Source organism: Ambystoma mexicanum, chromosome 1q (assembly GCF_040938575.1).
Source record: "Ambystoma mexicanum isolate Mex_15411 chromosome 1q, UKY_AmexF1_1, whole genome shotgun sequence".
In the NCBI taxonomy this organism is placed as follows: Eukaryota; Metazoa; Chordata; class Amphibia; order Caudata; family Ambystomatidae; genus Ambystoma; species Ambystoma mexicanum.
This window is the reverse complement of record NC_090922.1, coordinates 324,103,103-324,118,373: the sequence shown is the minus strand read 5'-3', so window position 1 is coordinate 324,118,373 and position 15,271 is coordinate 324,103,103. Positions and strand designations below refer to the sequence as shown.

At 45.3% G+C, this 15,271-nt stretch overlaps 1 protein-coding gene across 4 annotated transcripts in view; it reads right to left on the bottom strand.

Moving 5' to 3' along the window:
* LRP3 (LDL receptor related protein 3) overlaps positions 1–15,271 on the bottom strand; it is a 267,988-nt gene that overhangs the window by 175,738 nt on the left and 76,979 nt on the right. For all 4 annotated transcript variants that reach the window (XM_069639236.1, XM_069639244.1, XM_069639217.1 and 1 more), the window contains exon 2: positions 2,177–2,224. In XM_069639236.1, the coding sequence (XP_069495337.1) occupies positions 2,177–2,224 (48 nt within the window). The remainder of the gene's footprint in view (positions 1–2,176; positions 2,225–15,271) is intronic.

Here is a 15,271-nt window from a genome sequence, read left to right as displayed (position 1 = left end):
ACCACAGTGCATACCAATCAGCCACATATGCAAGCAAGAAAATGCATTCAAGTCCGCCTGCACAAATGTGACCTGAAGGCAGCACACTGCAATCAAACACTCTCCAGCCCTATGTCGTAGATATAAGGAAAGGAAGAGTCCCAGCTTTCTCATGAGCCCTCGTCGAAATCCCCAATAGCTAGCAAAGTCGAACCACAAGTGCTTTTCCTGGATCTTCTTCCTGCCACGTGAACCAGGAAGCAACACAAAAGCAGACATTTGGTGGCACTGTAAAAGCCATGACTTACAAGGGGTATGGCACCCCCTTGTAACACCATTGTCTTCCTTCTCAGATTTTCAAGCCACTCAGTTTTATATGTATCCTAAGATGTTGTGCTCCAATTAATGAGTGGTCGAAGTGAGCGGGACAGAAGTTTCACAACGTCTTACAACAGTTCTTCTGGGACTGTTATTTTTGCACTTCAAGCATGTCGCTGCATATGCCGCTGTATCGGATGGACCAAAAAGTTCACTTGGGCTCCCCGTGAGCTAGTAACCAACAAAGTGCAAGAAGAGGTTAAGCGCTGCTCCCTAGGTGTTTGCAGAGTGAGCGCGCTCGGTTTGAAGGAGCTTTTTGGAAGTATCCCATGCAAGCAGAGAAGAAGCACAAAAGCATCGAATGGTGAATTGATTTAGTTGTTGAAAGCCCTGGAAAATACTCGATTGATCTATATATCCTTTTGGTATTAATGTTTATCCCTCTCCAATGTGTACTGGCTGACAGAAGTTTACATTTAATGATCGCATGAACACAACTGGTTCTTGACCACTTTGGGGTCAGTATCATCATCTCAAACATTTAATAGGCCTCAAGTAGGAAAAGAGGGGGAAGAGTGTACATAATACTGTGCTATGTTTAACAAGCCAGGCCACTCCCTCCTCACACTGAATTTAGTTTTTTGGGAAGAACAGAGGACAATGCACCATGTACACTAGGACTCTTTGAAGGAGTGTGGAGCTGTTGGCGGCTTTTTGTGGTGTTGTACAACAAAATAAAAATCTAAATGGCTACCTCCCCTATCATTTGCATATATAATTTGGCCTATCACCATGTACTTTCATGAAACGTAAACATAAAACACAAAAATAAAGAAGATAAAAAGAAAAAAGTCAGTCCTGGTTTCAGGACTTCTGGAAAGTAATTTCAAAGCTGCCTTCAAAACCAGTTAATTGGCTCCAGATCAATAAAGAATTAAGCCAAGCGTTATCTGCCTAATCCACAATTGCCTTAAGGGCAGCATCTAAAGGTATACCCCAGAAGGGATCCTTTGGTCTCTGAACAGCGTCCGATTATTCACCCCCAACACTCTGCCGGGCCAGAAGCAATAGAAGACTTGGGGCCGATCCATGGAATTATTTGCGCCGAAAAACAGGGATTTGTGGGCCATTCTGCCCGCAAATCCCCATTTGTGAAACAGGGATTTGCGGGCAGAATGGCGCACAAACCCCCGTTTTTCGGCGCAAATAATTCCATGAATCAGCCCCAGGGAGTCCTGGGGCCCAGGTTTTGGAAGGAATTACCAAACGCAACGCAATGCCCTGCAAGTGTAACTGGTTTCAGGTCCCGGTCGCATCACTTCAGGTAGGAGTTAGAATATGGATTCTTTATAATTCATGAGCAGCTGCGAGAGGTAATCACTTCACAAATGTGAACATGAAAAAAACAATGTCGGAGGATCCCCTTTTGCCCACCCCTATGGCGGTCCACCCACCTGAGCCTCAACACATCCATACCCGCCCTGGTCGCCTCCTTGGGACACGGTCCCACTACATTTTTTGGCAGATGTCCGTCTCTACATGCAATGCCAACAGGGATCAGAGCAAATGGTGCGTTACTGCCACCGCGCCCATGATTCGGTAACACCGGCACCTGGGCACCTGGGATAGGACACTCACCCTAGCATTTGCGGCGCATGTAATATACCACGCTGCAGCGCAGGCTGGAAATCCCTGTGGGGCCTAGGTATTGGAAATAAAAGTCATTTCTTCCCCATAAAGAATGTCAGCCTTGCCTGCGGTCTGGAGGATAGTTTCCGAATCAATCACTTTTGAACAGACTCATGATAAACTAGGCATAATGATGACAAAATATTGCCCAAAGCAAACCAGCACAATGAAAACATAAATGGTTTCTTACCTCCCGAGACAGCTGCACTTTCTATTTTCCCATTTGTTATCCAGTGCGCTGTAAAAATGCAGGAGAAAAAAATAGGTTTTATTATCATGCTTTGCACATTCTGTGCGAGACAAATATTTTACTTAATATCCTGAAAATGCAATCTTATATGGAGAACAAAGACGGACATTTCCCATTCAGAGTTCTACTTACTAGGCCCCTGCAGTCAGTCAGTCGGCGCACAGTAAGTGTTCACTGGCATATTAGTACTTCCAATGTACAGACTTATAAACTTGATACATTTTTACATTTTTGTGGGGTTTCGTTTGAGATTTAACAGATATTTTCTTTATGTTTTTGTTTACAGTTCTGGGGATCCAACTTTGTTTCTTTAATAAGCGCATTCCTTGCCCTGGTCAGCTTGGAGAGAGTTACAATTTTTTTCAAGACAACTTGAATTTGTTCAGAATCGTTGCTCCTCATGGGGTCCATCCTAAATTGCAACCCTACCAATTTTGCTAGCACTGAACACATACAGGTGGGAAACCTTATGAGTGCAGTGTGTGTGGGAAAGGGTTTTCTATAAAGCAAGAGCTTACTAGCCACCGGAGCACACATACATGCTTTCCGTAAAGCTATGAAAACCATCCTCTTCACATAAGGTTGCTCGCAGCACCATGAATACTAATCAAATGTCCAACTGCATAAACTGCATTGTAATGATCAAATGCATAAGCTGTAATGACAACTATGTTTATAGCAATCATAATGTGCCAACGACTGCTACCATTCCTGTACCCCTGTAACTAAGCTCTTGCAAGTAACAGCGCCTCAATGCCGCTGGGCTGTTTGCACACTATATAAATAAATACTGTCCTTCAGTGGCTGTTGCTATTACCACATAGGAGCAAGGTGGCCAATTGCAGTAGGATCACCAGGAGACCGATTTTTCTCTGAAGCACCCTGAAGACACCATGTGTCCGACTACTATTAAAAAAAACCTAAGTCAATAAAGCACATGGATTGGTGCATCACCCGTGACCTTCTTGATAGCTGACGAGACAAGGGGAATGCGAATGAAAGATGATGGAAATGCGAATGAAAGATGATTTCATGTATATTTCTTTCTATTCAGCCAATTGTTTTCATAAGGAACACTTTCTTGGTCACAAAGAAATGCAAATGGCTCAGATATGTCATACACTCGCACCAGGGCACTTCAGGGGCATTCGGGAGGTGAGGGGGATGGTACGCTTACTTCTAGATACGTTTCAAGTACATCCATGCTGGCCAGCCTGTAAACTAACAGGCTATTACCCATCAGCCTCGACCATTCCATCCCTATAGGAATTACCCAAATTTTGCCTTTCATTAGAGCTCTTATGTAAAGGAAGGGGGTGGGCAATTAGGAAAAATCCGTTCTGGTTCCTGCTCTGCTAATGACATTTATGGGTTTGTCTTAGATCCACCCAATGTCCATTCCAAAGTCCCCGAGGGAAATCAGATCCGATTCAGAAAGAAACCTACGCAATCTTAACGACACAATCTGAATCAAGCAAGCAAGACTAGATTAAGGTCCATCTCATTGGAGGTCAGACTCCTTTGCAAGCGTCTTCCCAGGCTGAAAGCTCAACATCCACGGAATCCATTTCAAGGATCCAATTCCCTAGTCTAGCAACCCCCTGGCAAAACATGGCATCTTAAGAACGGATCTTGAAGGTACCCTGTGCACTTGAAATTTAGTGGATAGTAGCAACGGACAACAAAATACATCAAGCGGTCACCTAATTTCAAAGATGGCTCTTCCAAAAGATATGTTTAATTATAAAAATCACAAGATTTGGGCATTTAAAAAGAAAACCACCATTTCCACCCAACTCCCTATACCATGCATATTACGCAACCTTAATGGATAGGTCGACCTTTCCTGCGCCAAAGAAGGGCAATTTGTAGTTAGGTCACCCAACTATACTAACTCTTTGCAGCATACAAGAATTGATCAATAACAGTTCGAACAGCCTCACGGCTTTGAAACCCCTCACGGCTTTGAAACCCCTTTTAGATAACATTGTGTATCCCAAACATTCCACATCCTCACCAATTCCTTAGTCAACAATCTTTGGCCTAAAAAGGCTAGACCTTCTTCTGTAGCACACCTTTTACCCAGGGGTAAAAATATCCTACTGACAGGCGTAAAATGTCACTCGCCCCTCAAGTCTCCACATGCACACCCTTTCCAACTCTCCAAGAGCCAATAATCACAAAGCAAAGACGCATGGTGAATGCACATTTTGAAGGTGGTTTTCACCGCTCTGAAGAAATTGCTTCCCCTGCCTCTACCCACGAAGCCAGTCCATCCATTTCTAATTCTTTCTACTCGGTCAAGATGCCAGACATGTTGCAGGAGCAGTTGGGTTTGCCAACCTAATGCCTTGATTGCATTACCCTTCCTAGGTTTACTCAATTGCTAAAAGCCCAGATAGTCTTGCCTTGCATGACCAGTCAACTGAAAATGCAGAGAAGGGGCAAAAGCAAAATTGAAAATGTAATTTTACTGGCTCAACAAAAATGTCCTAAAGCTATGTATTTTACAAAAGGGTACGGTTTAAGGGACAATAGAACACAGAGAAACTTTACAAGCAAACCAAAAAGAATGCCAAATTGTTCCCATTTCATGTCCTATCAGTTTGATGAACAAGATTCTGAAGTGAGTGTTTTGCTCCCTATTTTTTAAGTTAGAATGTTGCTTTAGGATGTACAAAAGTCCAAATGGAGATATTTTGAAGGAAAGTACAAATCTATTTTAACTCTAAAACACATCTTTTTGTAATCTATACTTCATTGCAGCTATAATTCATGGAAATTAAACTTTTTTATTTTTTAAAGTAAAGCTCCTCTTCAGGTCAGCAAGTAATGAAGAAAAAAAATGCCTTCTTGAGGCACCGCTGAGCTGGTACCACAATCTAGAAATATTGATGGGGCTGTGTGGGAGGATGCAGGGGGCAGGCTACTACGGGTCTATCATTTCCTACCATTGGGGGTATTTTTATTCCTTTATATTGGACGTTATTAGTGAGCACAACTAGACAGTAGGCCACTTCCCTGCAGGGCTGCAGGCTGCGTACTAATGAGAGCAACTCCACTTGACAGCTATGCATTATTCCTGTTTCCTATGCACAATGTTACTGCACACACTATCCCACTTAGTTTCCAATTGCATATTTCCCCACTATTTTGGCACTGTGGAAATGTCACAATGCTTCAGTAGTTACTTTAATTCCTCCGAAACTATTACATTTGTAACCATAGTCTTCGTACACTGGAATGCTATTCCAACTTTGAACCTTTTATTAAAATGCACTAGAATGGATGGAACATGTGGATTGCAGGAGGTTCAATGGTTTAGTTATAATATGTGGGTCTAACAGAGTCAAATCCTGGATAATGAACCACAAACCCGTATCTAACAATGCAGTCATCCACATTGCCCCTCTTGATAGAGTTTGCCACAGAAGGCTTACTTTCCAATGTTTGCGTGCCGAGGGGCTCAGGCATAGTGACTGCGGGATTGTGTACTTCATGTTTTAATACGGCACTGCTACCTGGCCACTGTGTGGTGCAGCCACATGTGGGCGAGATTCTCAGTGGAGGGTGCAAGCCAGGTCCCCACGCTTTGAGGGTGCATTGGTGACTAATGCCACAGGCCTAGGTGGCCGCACCTTGGGAAGGACACAGTGCTGGGATTCTGAAGCTCCTAGTCACTAAACAAAGGTGAGCTGTGGGGCTCACGTGGGAATCGTCTACTGCTGCCTCCTTCACAAACTGAATGCAGCCAATCTCTTTTCTCATCAGCAGGACACTGGATGTACACGTTTCACCATGCGCCCAAATCACTGTGTTGGGAATATAGACCTAGCAGTCATTTAAGGTGCTTGCTCATAGGGATATTAGCCCACATGTCTGCACATAGTGGAATCAGATCTATCCATGAAATAGGCTCTTTCCTAAGTACTAGGATTACAGAGAAAAAAAAAAAATTATATCCACGATATAATCCCCCCCACTTCAACAATCCCACCATGCAATCCGAGACAAGAAAGAGGTGGTTTCAATCTGAATCTTTTTGCTTTATTTTAAATAATCACGGAATAAAAGGTGGTGCTGTTACAAAGTCGGGAAAGTCATGGCAATACTACAAAGGAATACAGGCAGCTTGCCACAGAAAGGAAAAGGCACCCTGCCTACTGTCCTCACTAATGTTTTCATTCACATTCGCAAGAACATCCATACATAGAAAAATATGAATGACTATTCTAGACAATGGTCTCAAACACTTCACATTGTAAACTCTCAAACTGACGCCGTTTGATTTAACTTTTGTGAATCGATCACTCTACCGTACAGAACTATTTATAACGGAAAACCACATCCCCTTTAAATCAGAAAGATGAAGCTAAATGATTTACGTAGGTTTTCTCTGAAACCAATAGTAAGTATTGGTATCGGAGAACTAAGTTGTTTTAACATAGTTGAACAATTCTGGGACTGATTTAGTTCTAGAATGCTGGGCACTATCTTGGACAAACTATTGGTTCCCAGCTTGGGCATTGATACTAGTGGATATAGTTTGTGATGTTGGATTGGCTACGAATAATGATTTATTTGGCAATGCTGGGAGAGCAACGCCAGACCTACTATTTTCAAGAAATCAGGTTCATCCTCAGCATGCGTTTATGAAGGCATAGATTTTAACTACCTACTTTATCAACTATGGTAGACACCAATCAAAAGGACTTGTCATTCCACATATCACTCAGACGTCGAAGGCCTCCAGAGATCCCCAACTGCAGGAGAAAAGTCCCATTATGATGTTACCTAGTGTAATTTTTGTTATAGATCACAAAACACAGACCTTGCACTCTATTCCCCCTTTCAGTGATCTAGCTATTAAACAGGGATCACAAAATAAATGTACATGCCCTCTGGGATTTAATACATTTTGGGGAATTTGTCTAACTAATCTTGGGCCTTGGTACTCACTTTTTGTATCGCTTTCAAAGGAGGAGGGTCAATTGGGGACACCGACTGGACAGAGTTAGCTTCGCCAGGTAAGTGCTCTCCCTTTAAGTCTGTGCACCTGTTCCAAGGGTGCCCCTCAGATAATATGGCCCAGCCTTATGAAAGTTCTCCGCATTCAGTCCAATATTGTAAAAAGGCCCTTTTATGGAGATTTCCACATCAGTTACATCCAGGTAGCAACCAATCTGCATCTTTCCTGTTGGATGGGCACTTATGCTTCTCCGTTTCCCCCAAAACTCTTTCTACCTATGTGCTTGAGCTTAAACACCGAGCAAACTCTGCACATGCATACACTTTGGCATGGCATTTTGGATTGCACAGAGACTATGATAGGTTCACTTCTCTTTCACACCCAGGGGTCGCCTCCTTGCTTCACCTGGCCCACTAAATTTTCAATTGTCATGAAGGGTTGCATCACATACAAACTAGCTCACTCCCTTCAAATAAAACAAATATTGAACTAGAATCAGCCCTACATATAAGTGTCAGACCGGGCCTTTTTATGCATTAAAATCTCAAATACGATGCCTTTTATCTTCCCATTCATATAATTAATGCACCAGTTGAAAGCACAGGGCAGTGCAAAGGGTTGGTGGCCAGACAGAAACCAGAATACATTTACACATTTTTAACTGCATGGATGAAGTTACAGGCCATGAAGGAGCCAATCTTAAAACAGAAATTATTCTTTGATATAGGATTGGTTATTTATAATGCGCTTAATACCCAGAGGTTTCTAAGCGTGGACCCGGGGATTGAACCTGTATTACTCTGTCACCTTGCTTCCAAGGCGAGCACGTTGCCCCAAGCCTGTCAGAATGAAGCAGCACACAGCGAGATGAGGAATGGTTTCTTTCTGCTCAACATTAGTTGTTTTTTGCATCTGTAGATGCACATGGAGGAGCATTATGCATGCATATTTATTTTCCTATCATTTTAGGATCTTAGCAGTAGTAAAACAAAAACACAATTGGGAAGTATGCTTTTAAACAAAAACGTTGCTTTTATAATGAATGGTTGCAAAAGTATTTTGTAGGATCCTGTGTTGTGTGTATGTATCATAAATATTCATCTATTAATGTGTAGGAGAACATTTTCTACATATATAACATGCTTAAAGCCAGACATCTTTCCTTCACAACATTTTTTTTTTTCATTTTCAAGCTTAGCCATGAGCTGCTCCCCTGTTACATACTTTTCGCACTCTTGCAGAGGCAAATTATTTTTACTCTTGCAATTTAATTTACATTCTATGTGTAAATACTCCTACCTCAAAACCTTCTGTGGGGCACAAACAAGCATGTACTGTCTAGTTTAAACATCCATTAAACCTTATCTTGAAGTCAGTGTGGTAAATTACTCAAATGGGCAGTGGAAGCAGGGCCTTCACTCCAGGGTGAGTGATTGTTATTACCGCAACCCCAGTTGTTGCAACCTCTCAAATCTTCAAGACTACACTTAAGACATTTAAAACCCGACTCAAGTGAGTGCAAGTGCACTTACAAAACAACCATAAAATGGTTGCAAATGAAATAGAAACTCAGCAAAACAGGCCCCTATAGCGGTAATCCAGATTGGCATTTTAAAAAAATGATGTAGTGCTTCATGCAGGATTCCTCCAACTTCTAAGCACTATGAATATTATTACCTCAGTCGATCGTCAGTTAACGGACCTCTGAAGGATTTAAGGGGAACTCGGGCCAGCCAGCACTTGACAATGAGATTAGATATAGATCTTAGCACTGAGCACTTACCTCTGCACTATAGCATCACAACACTGGCATTCCAATTAGTAGTCATAGTTCCAGGAAAATTGTAGAAGTGGTTGGGGTTCGAGGAAATGAGGACTTGCAATAATCAGCAAAAAGACAATTCTGCTATCAACCCTCAAAACATATAATAGAAGTCACTTTTGCTTTACTATGCAATTGGTTAGGTTTGTGTCGTAATTAAAATGAATTCAGAAGAGATCAAATGTGCAGACCTTTCTAGAGGAAAATGAAAGGCGTCTTGAGTGACCTATCCTCCTGTATATGAACACCCCATTCTGCAACATGCCTTAGGAAGTTAACCAGCTGTAGAAAGCACTGGGAATTGATATACAAGTAAGGAACAAGTTACTTACCAGCATGGGGCTTGCATGGATTCACATGCTCATGAACCCTGTCATTAGGCTGGGAATCTTCTGTAAATTTAGTGTCACTTTGGGTAATTCTGCCCCAGCCAATGACACTCTTCCTCCTAAGCTCCACCCTGGTGGACATCTTCAGATGTGGTAGCGCATGTAGAGTGGCAGTATGAACCAAGAGGAGCCAAAGAGGAGAAGGATGGAGGGATTGCATGTGAATCCATGCAAGACCCATGCTGGAGAACAAGAGTTACAGGGAAGTAACTTGTTCCTTTTCCAGCATGGGGTCTTGCATGGATTCACATACTCATGAATATGCTTACACAGCAGTACACATACACAACCACAGGAGGTGGCAAGGCTCACAGAAGCAATACACTTACCCCTGGAACAAACAGGTTGCGCCACACTGCCTGGCCGACCCAGGACTTTCCCCTGGAATCCCCGTCAACACAGTAGAATCTTGTGAAGGTGTGGGTAGACCTCCACGTAGCAGCCCTGCAGATGTACAACAGGGGAACACCAAAGAGAAACAGTGTGGTAGCTGTGATGGCTCTAATGCAATGGGCTCTTGGCCGGCCTGGAAGCAGTCTGTTAGCCCGGTAATGGCAATACATGACACAGCCATAGACCCACCTGGAGATGGAAGCCTTAGACGGGGCCTTCCCCCATGTCCCACAGGTCCTAAATTGATAAAAGGCAAGTCTTTTGAAAGTACTTTGTGCAGGCAACAAAAAACTTCAGGGTACGTGCAACACCCAGAGAATTCAACGCCCTTTCAGCAGCTGAAGAAGAATTCATGAAGAAAACTGGCAGAAACAAAAGGTTTGTTGAGAGGAATGTCCGATGGAACCTGAAGAGGAGTTTGTAGAACTACTTTAGCAGCATGGAAGGACAAATCCGGATGCTTACAGGAGAGAGCCTGTATTTCCCTGACCCGTCAAGCCGAGGTGATTGCCACCAGGAAGGCAGTCTTCCACGACAGGAACTTCAAAAGGGGCCCCATTTGTTTAGACAGCACAACGTTGAGCTTGCACGCCGGTGCAGGAGCCTTCACTGGATGGAATGTTCTGAAGAGGCCCTTGACGAACTCCTTAACAAGCATGCGACCACAAGAAGAGTTTGCCTGGGTTTGCGTGTAGCAGTATATAGCGCCCACGTGGACCTCAATGATGCGAGAACAGGTACGGAAGAAGCTACGGAGCAGTGACGCACAGCAGTGAAATCTTCAGCGCCAGCACCACACTGTACAGCACTTCCACTTGTGCTTGTAGCAAGCCAATAAAGTGGGGGCCCTGGCATAGCTAGGGTCTTTTTGCATTCCAAAGGCATGGAATAGTGTCTAAATTCTAAGGATCTAGGAGCCAGGCCATGAGGCTCAGAGACGCTGGGTCGTGATGCAGTACTGACCCTCTGCAGGAGGAGGTCGGGAAGTGGCGGCAGCTTAATGGCCAGAGCTACCGACAAATGGAGAACCAGAAATCGAGTACAGATCTGCAGGGGCCACGCCGGTGCAATGAGGATCATCTTGCAGTGGCAAGGACTGAGTGTGTTGACCACTCATAGGAGCAGCAGAATGAGAGGGAAACCTTACAGCAAGAGTCCCTCCCAGGGGAACAAGAAGGCATACCCCAGACTCCTCAGCTGAGGATATCTGCTGGCAAATTTCTGACACTTGGCATTGGCAGCTTTTGCTAAGAGGTCAATCTGAAGGAGTCCCCACTCGCTGAAGAGATGCAACACTTGTGCTTGTTGAAGCTCCCATTCGTGGCAGGATCGCAGCTCCCTGGTGAGAGAGTCTGCAATGGTGTTCTGGATGCCTGCCAGGTGAAATGGGGCGAGAAACATGCATTTGTCCCAGTGCCACAGAGATTGCGCTTCCAGGGAGAATGCTGGGGAGCATGTCCCACCCAGTTTCCGGATGTAAAAAACAGTGCTGGTTTTGTACGTGAAGATCTGCACCACCTTTCCCTGAAGCAGAGGCTGAAAGACTAGGGCTGAGAAGACCGCTTGCAGTTCCAGGACACTGATGTGCAACTCCTTTTTCTCTGGAAGCCAGAGGCCTCTGGTGTGAGAATATCCTTTGTAGTCGTGACTGTAGCCCGATACAGAGGGATCGGAAAGGGAACGCCCTCTGAGAGGTGTGATTGAACTGACAAACCATTGCAGGGCTTGACGGAATGCCTAAGGGTGATCTTGTCGGTCCATGTGCCAGTGACTTCTTGCCCTCTGGCATCCAGAAATTCTTGAAGGGTCTCATCAGTAGCCTGAGGACCAGATGGATGCAGGAAGACATCATCCCCAGCAGGGACTTGCTGGACTGTTGCCACGAAGCTGTCGACAGCAGTTGGACCTTTCCCAGCATGGCCTGCCCCCTCTTAGCCGAGGGAATCTCCAGACACGAGACTGTGTTTAATCGGGCACCCAGGAACAGTGCGTTCCGTGATGGCACTAGGCAAGACTTCGGATAGTTGATTGAGAATCCCTGAAAAGTCAGAAGTTGGATGGTGTCTACGGTGTACTGGGTTGCCAGTGCACAGGAGCAGGAACGGATGAGCCAATACTCTAGGCAAGGGTAGACGGGATCCCCACTGGGGCCAAGCATTTGGTGAACACCTCACGCCGATTTCAGGCCAAAGGGAAGGGCCTTGAACTGTTAAGGTCACCCCTAAATGACAAAATGCAGAAATGTTGGCGCTTGCGATGAATTAGGATGGCAAAGTACGCAGCCTCCAAGTCGACAGTCACCAGAAAATCCCCTTTCTCCAGTTGGTCGTGCACGTGTTGCAATGTGACCATCCTGAATTTTTGGGATTTGGGGAACTTGTTGAGGCGTTGCAAGTCTAGGATTGGTCACCCCCCTCCAGACTTCTTCCTTACCAGAAAGTATCTATGGTACACTCCGGAGCAACTCAGGCGATTAGGGACCAGTTCTATAGCCACTTTGCATAGCATGGCTTAAACCTCCTGCAGCAGCTGCGCCATGTGCAGTTCTGATTGCACGAAAGGATGAATGGGAGGAGCACTAGTTTTGAAATTCTAAAGAGTGCCCCTGCTGAAGAACATCCAGCACCCATTTGTCTGTGGAGATCTTTCGCCACTTATCGACAAAGTTTGATAGTCGGCCTTCCACTGGGGTGCAGAAGAAGGGACGTGTGTCCTGGGCCGGTCCAGGTCTGCTTTGCTGTCAAGAACCTGGACGAGGGTAACAATGCTGGGCGACACTGGCGTAAGCCTGGGAGCATCCCCTAAAAGCCTCCTTGGCGGTAGAGCATGAGGGCTGATGATAGGGGGTGGTGAAACTCTGAGGACCTGGAGACTCTCCCCCGAAGGGTGCCCAGGGAATGCACCATCTCATTGTCAGTCCTCATGGCGCGAAGAATGTGCGGACCACTTTGCCAAACAGATTGTCGCCACTTGCCAAACAACTTTGGGCAGCTCATCTGTGCGAAAATTGGTTGCCTTGAAGCAACCATTGCGAAGGAGGGCTATGCCATTCCCCATTTGTTGAAAGCGGAAATCTGCGATGTAGGGAGCAACAGCAATAGCGTGGTCTGAAGCCACCTCACCTTCTTGGAACAGGGCCATGGCTCCATCATCCTTATCGTCAGTGAGGAAGTCGAGGATGGTCCCCAAGTTATATCACAGCTCCCTGTCATGCCTTGACAGTATGGCAAGGCCGTTGGCGGCCTTGATGGTTGATGCGGTCAAGTTACTCTTATCACCTTGCCACAGCAGTTCACTTCTCTAGGCCCGCAATCACCTGGATTCAATCATTCCTCAACAATAGAACCATGCGGGTCTTCTCGCCCTCTGCAGCTGCAGACCCCATTCCTATCACTTGCGGAGTACCCCAAGGCTCCCGCGACTCGCCCACTTTGTATAATATCTTTACAAAGCCCCATGTTCGATAAACTGGACAGTCGGGGCGTCACCTACACAAACTATGCCGATGACACCCAGGTACTCCTACCCTTGACAGGCTCCTACGACATTGATTATCTTCGTGTGAACGAAATCTACTTAATCATTCAGGCATGGATGGCCGTCCAAGGCCCCTGACTGAATGACGACAAAACAGAACTCCTCTTAGTCGGCTCACCATTCAACTTAAACAAATGGAGCCCTAACTACACATCTATCAATATAGATGGGAACAACATCCCTATCGCCAAAGATGTTAAAACTCTAGGCTTTTACCATGACACCATGTCCAACCTTACCAAACAAGTGAGTATGACTGCCTCAGCTACCACTTAAACACGCAAGTTGATAAGGGCTTGCAGACCTTTACTATCAACAGAAAGTTGTCCAATTCTAGCTAGAGCACTCATACAGTCCACACTGGACTATTGTAATGGTCTCTACCTAGGTGCTAACAAGACTGTACTCAACAAACTACAGGTAATGCAGAACAGTGCTCTCAGAGCTGCCTTAAATATACCAAGAAGAGAGCATATATCAGCTTCAAGAAAACGATGCACTGGCTCTCCATTTAAGAAAAGATCGAACTCAAAACTCTGTCTTACCCACAAAGCACTAAACTATACAGCCCAACCATACCTTACGGAAATATTCACGATGAGATCCTCCTCACGAATTACCAGATCATCCAACACCGCCTGCCTAGTGATCCCTAGATACAATCTTAAGAGCAGGCGGGTCCAGTTTCCCGGTCTTTGCTGCCCAGCTGTGGAACAACCTCCCCTCTGACATCAAAACCATCCAAATATTCGCCAGTTTCAGGAGGTGTCATCTCGTGGTTACTCAGCAAGAATTAATTCGGCTTGCCCTTCAGGCATACTATTCACGCAAATGTATTGGATCTAGTAATCCCTGCTTGTAGGTACTACCTGTTTTTTGCTTTGTAACCTGTGTACTGTATGCACTTTTTGCTCTATCCACTGTAACCATTGTCCTGTACTGTATTCTATAACCATATTCTTAATTCTTGAGCGCCCAGATACCTCTGGGTCAGGTGTGCTATATAAGTAAAACGAACATGGTGATGATGTGCTTGCTATCCACATTTTGCTTCTCTCTAGAAGCAAAATCAGAGCCCTTAGGGACACTGCGGCAACTGGAGCAGGAAGAGCCGTCAGAACCGCTAACGGAGGTCTAGGTGGCAGAAAAACCCTGGGTGTTGTGATGCTAGCCGTGGTAAAGGTGACCATCATGGGCCAAACCCTGGATGCCGTAGCCATTGAAGGAAGAGCAGATATCACAGACGAAATCGTCGACTATGTATAAGTCGACGGGGCGACGGTCTTGGTGGATCAAGTCATCGACGGTGGAACCGGTGACTGGTCCTTCAACGACTTGCTCTTCCACAACGATCTGTGCTTTGATACCGACGCCAGGGAGTTTCTCGCAGATGGAGGCAGTCCACCAGCCGGTAGGCTAACAGTCGACAGAGCCGGTGACAGCGACTGGCCTCTCTGAACTGGGTCCCACAGTAGCATCGACCGTTGATGAGGAATGTAGCATGAGGCTTTGCCTTCTTTTGGATCTTTGGTAATGAAGCATTATCAAAAGGACCTTGACCTCTTCTTACTAGAGAGTGTACGCTCTTTGCACCTGCCAGCCCAGGAAGAGGCACGACTATGCCCAGAAGCCACGTCAGAGGCCTTCCCTTCCTCGATCCAAGCTACCAACCTCCAATGGCTGTCCTTCCTGGTCTTCATAGAGAAGGGCTGGCAATCAGAAATCTACATTGTGGTTGGGGTAAGGACAGTAAATGCACTTGTGGTGCCGATCCTCATTCTTTAGGTTGCAGTTCTCACAGGACCTAAAGAGGCTTTTCTTTGTGGTATCTGCCATGGTCAAGGTTTTGAGGTGGAGGTCCAAGGATGGGTCTGTGGTGCTACGGGCTGAGATCGAACGATGGACTGAGGATCTCCTTAGGAAGT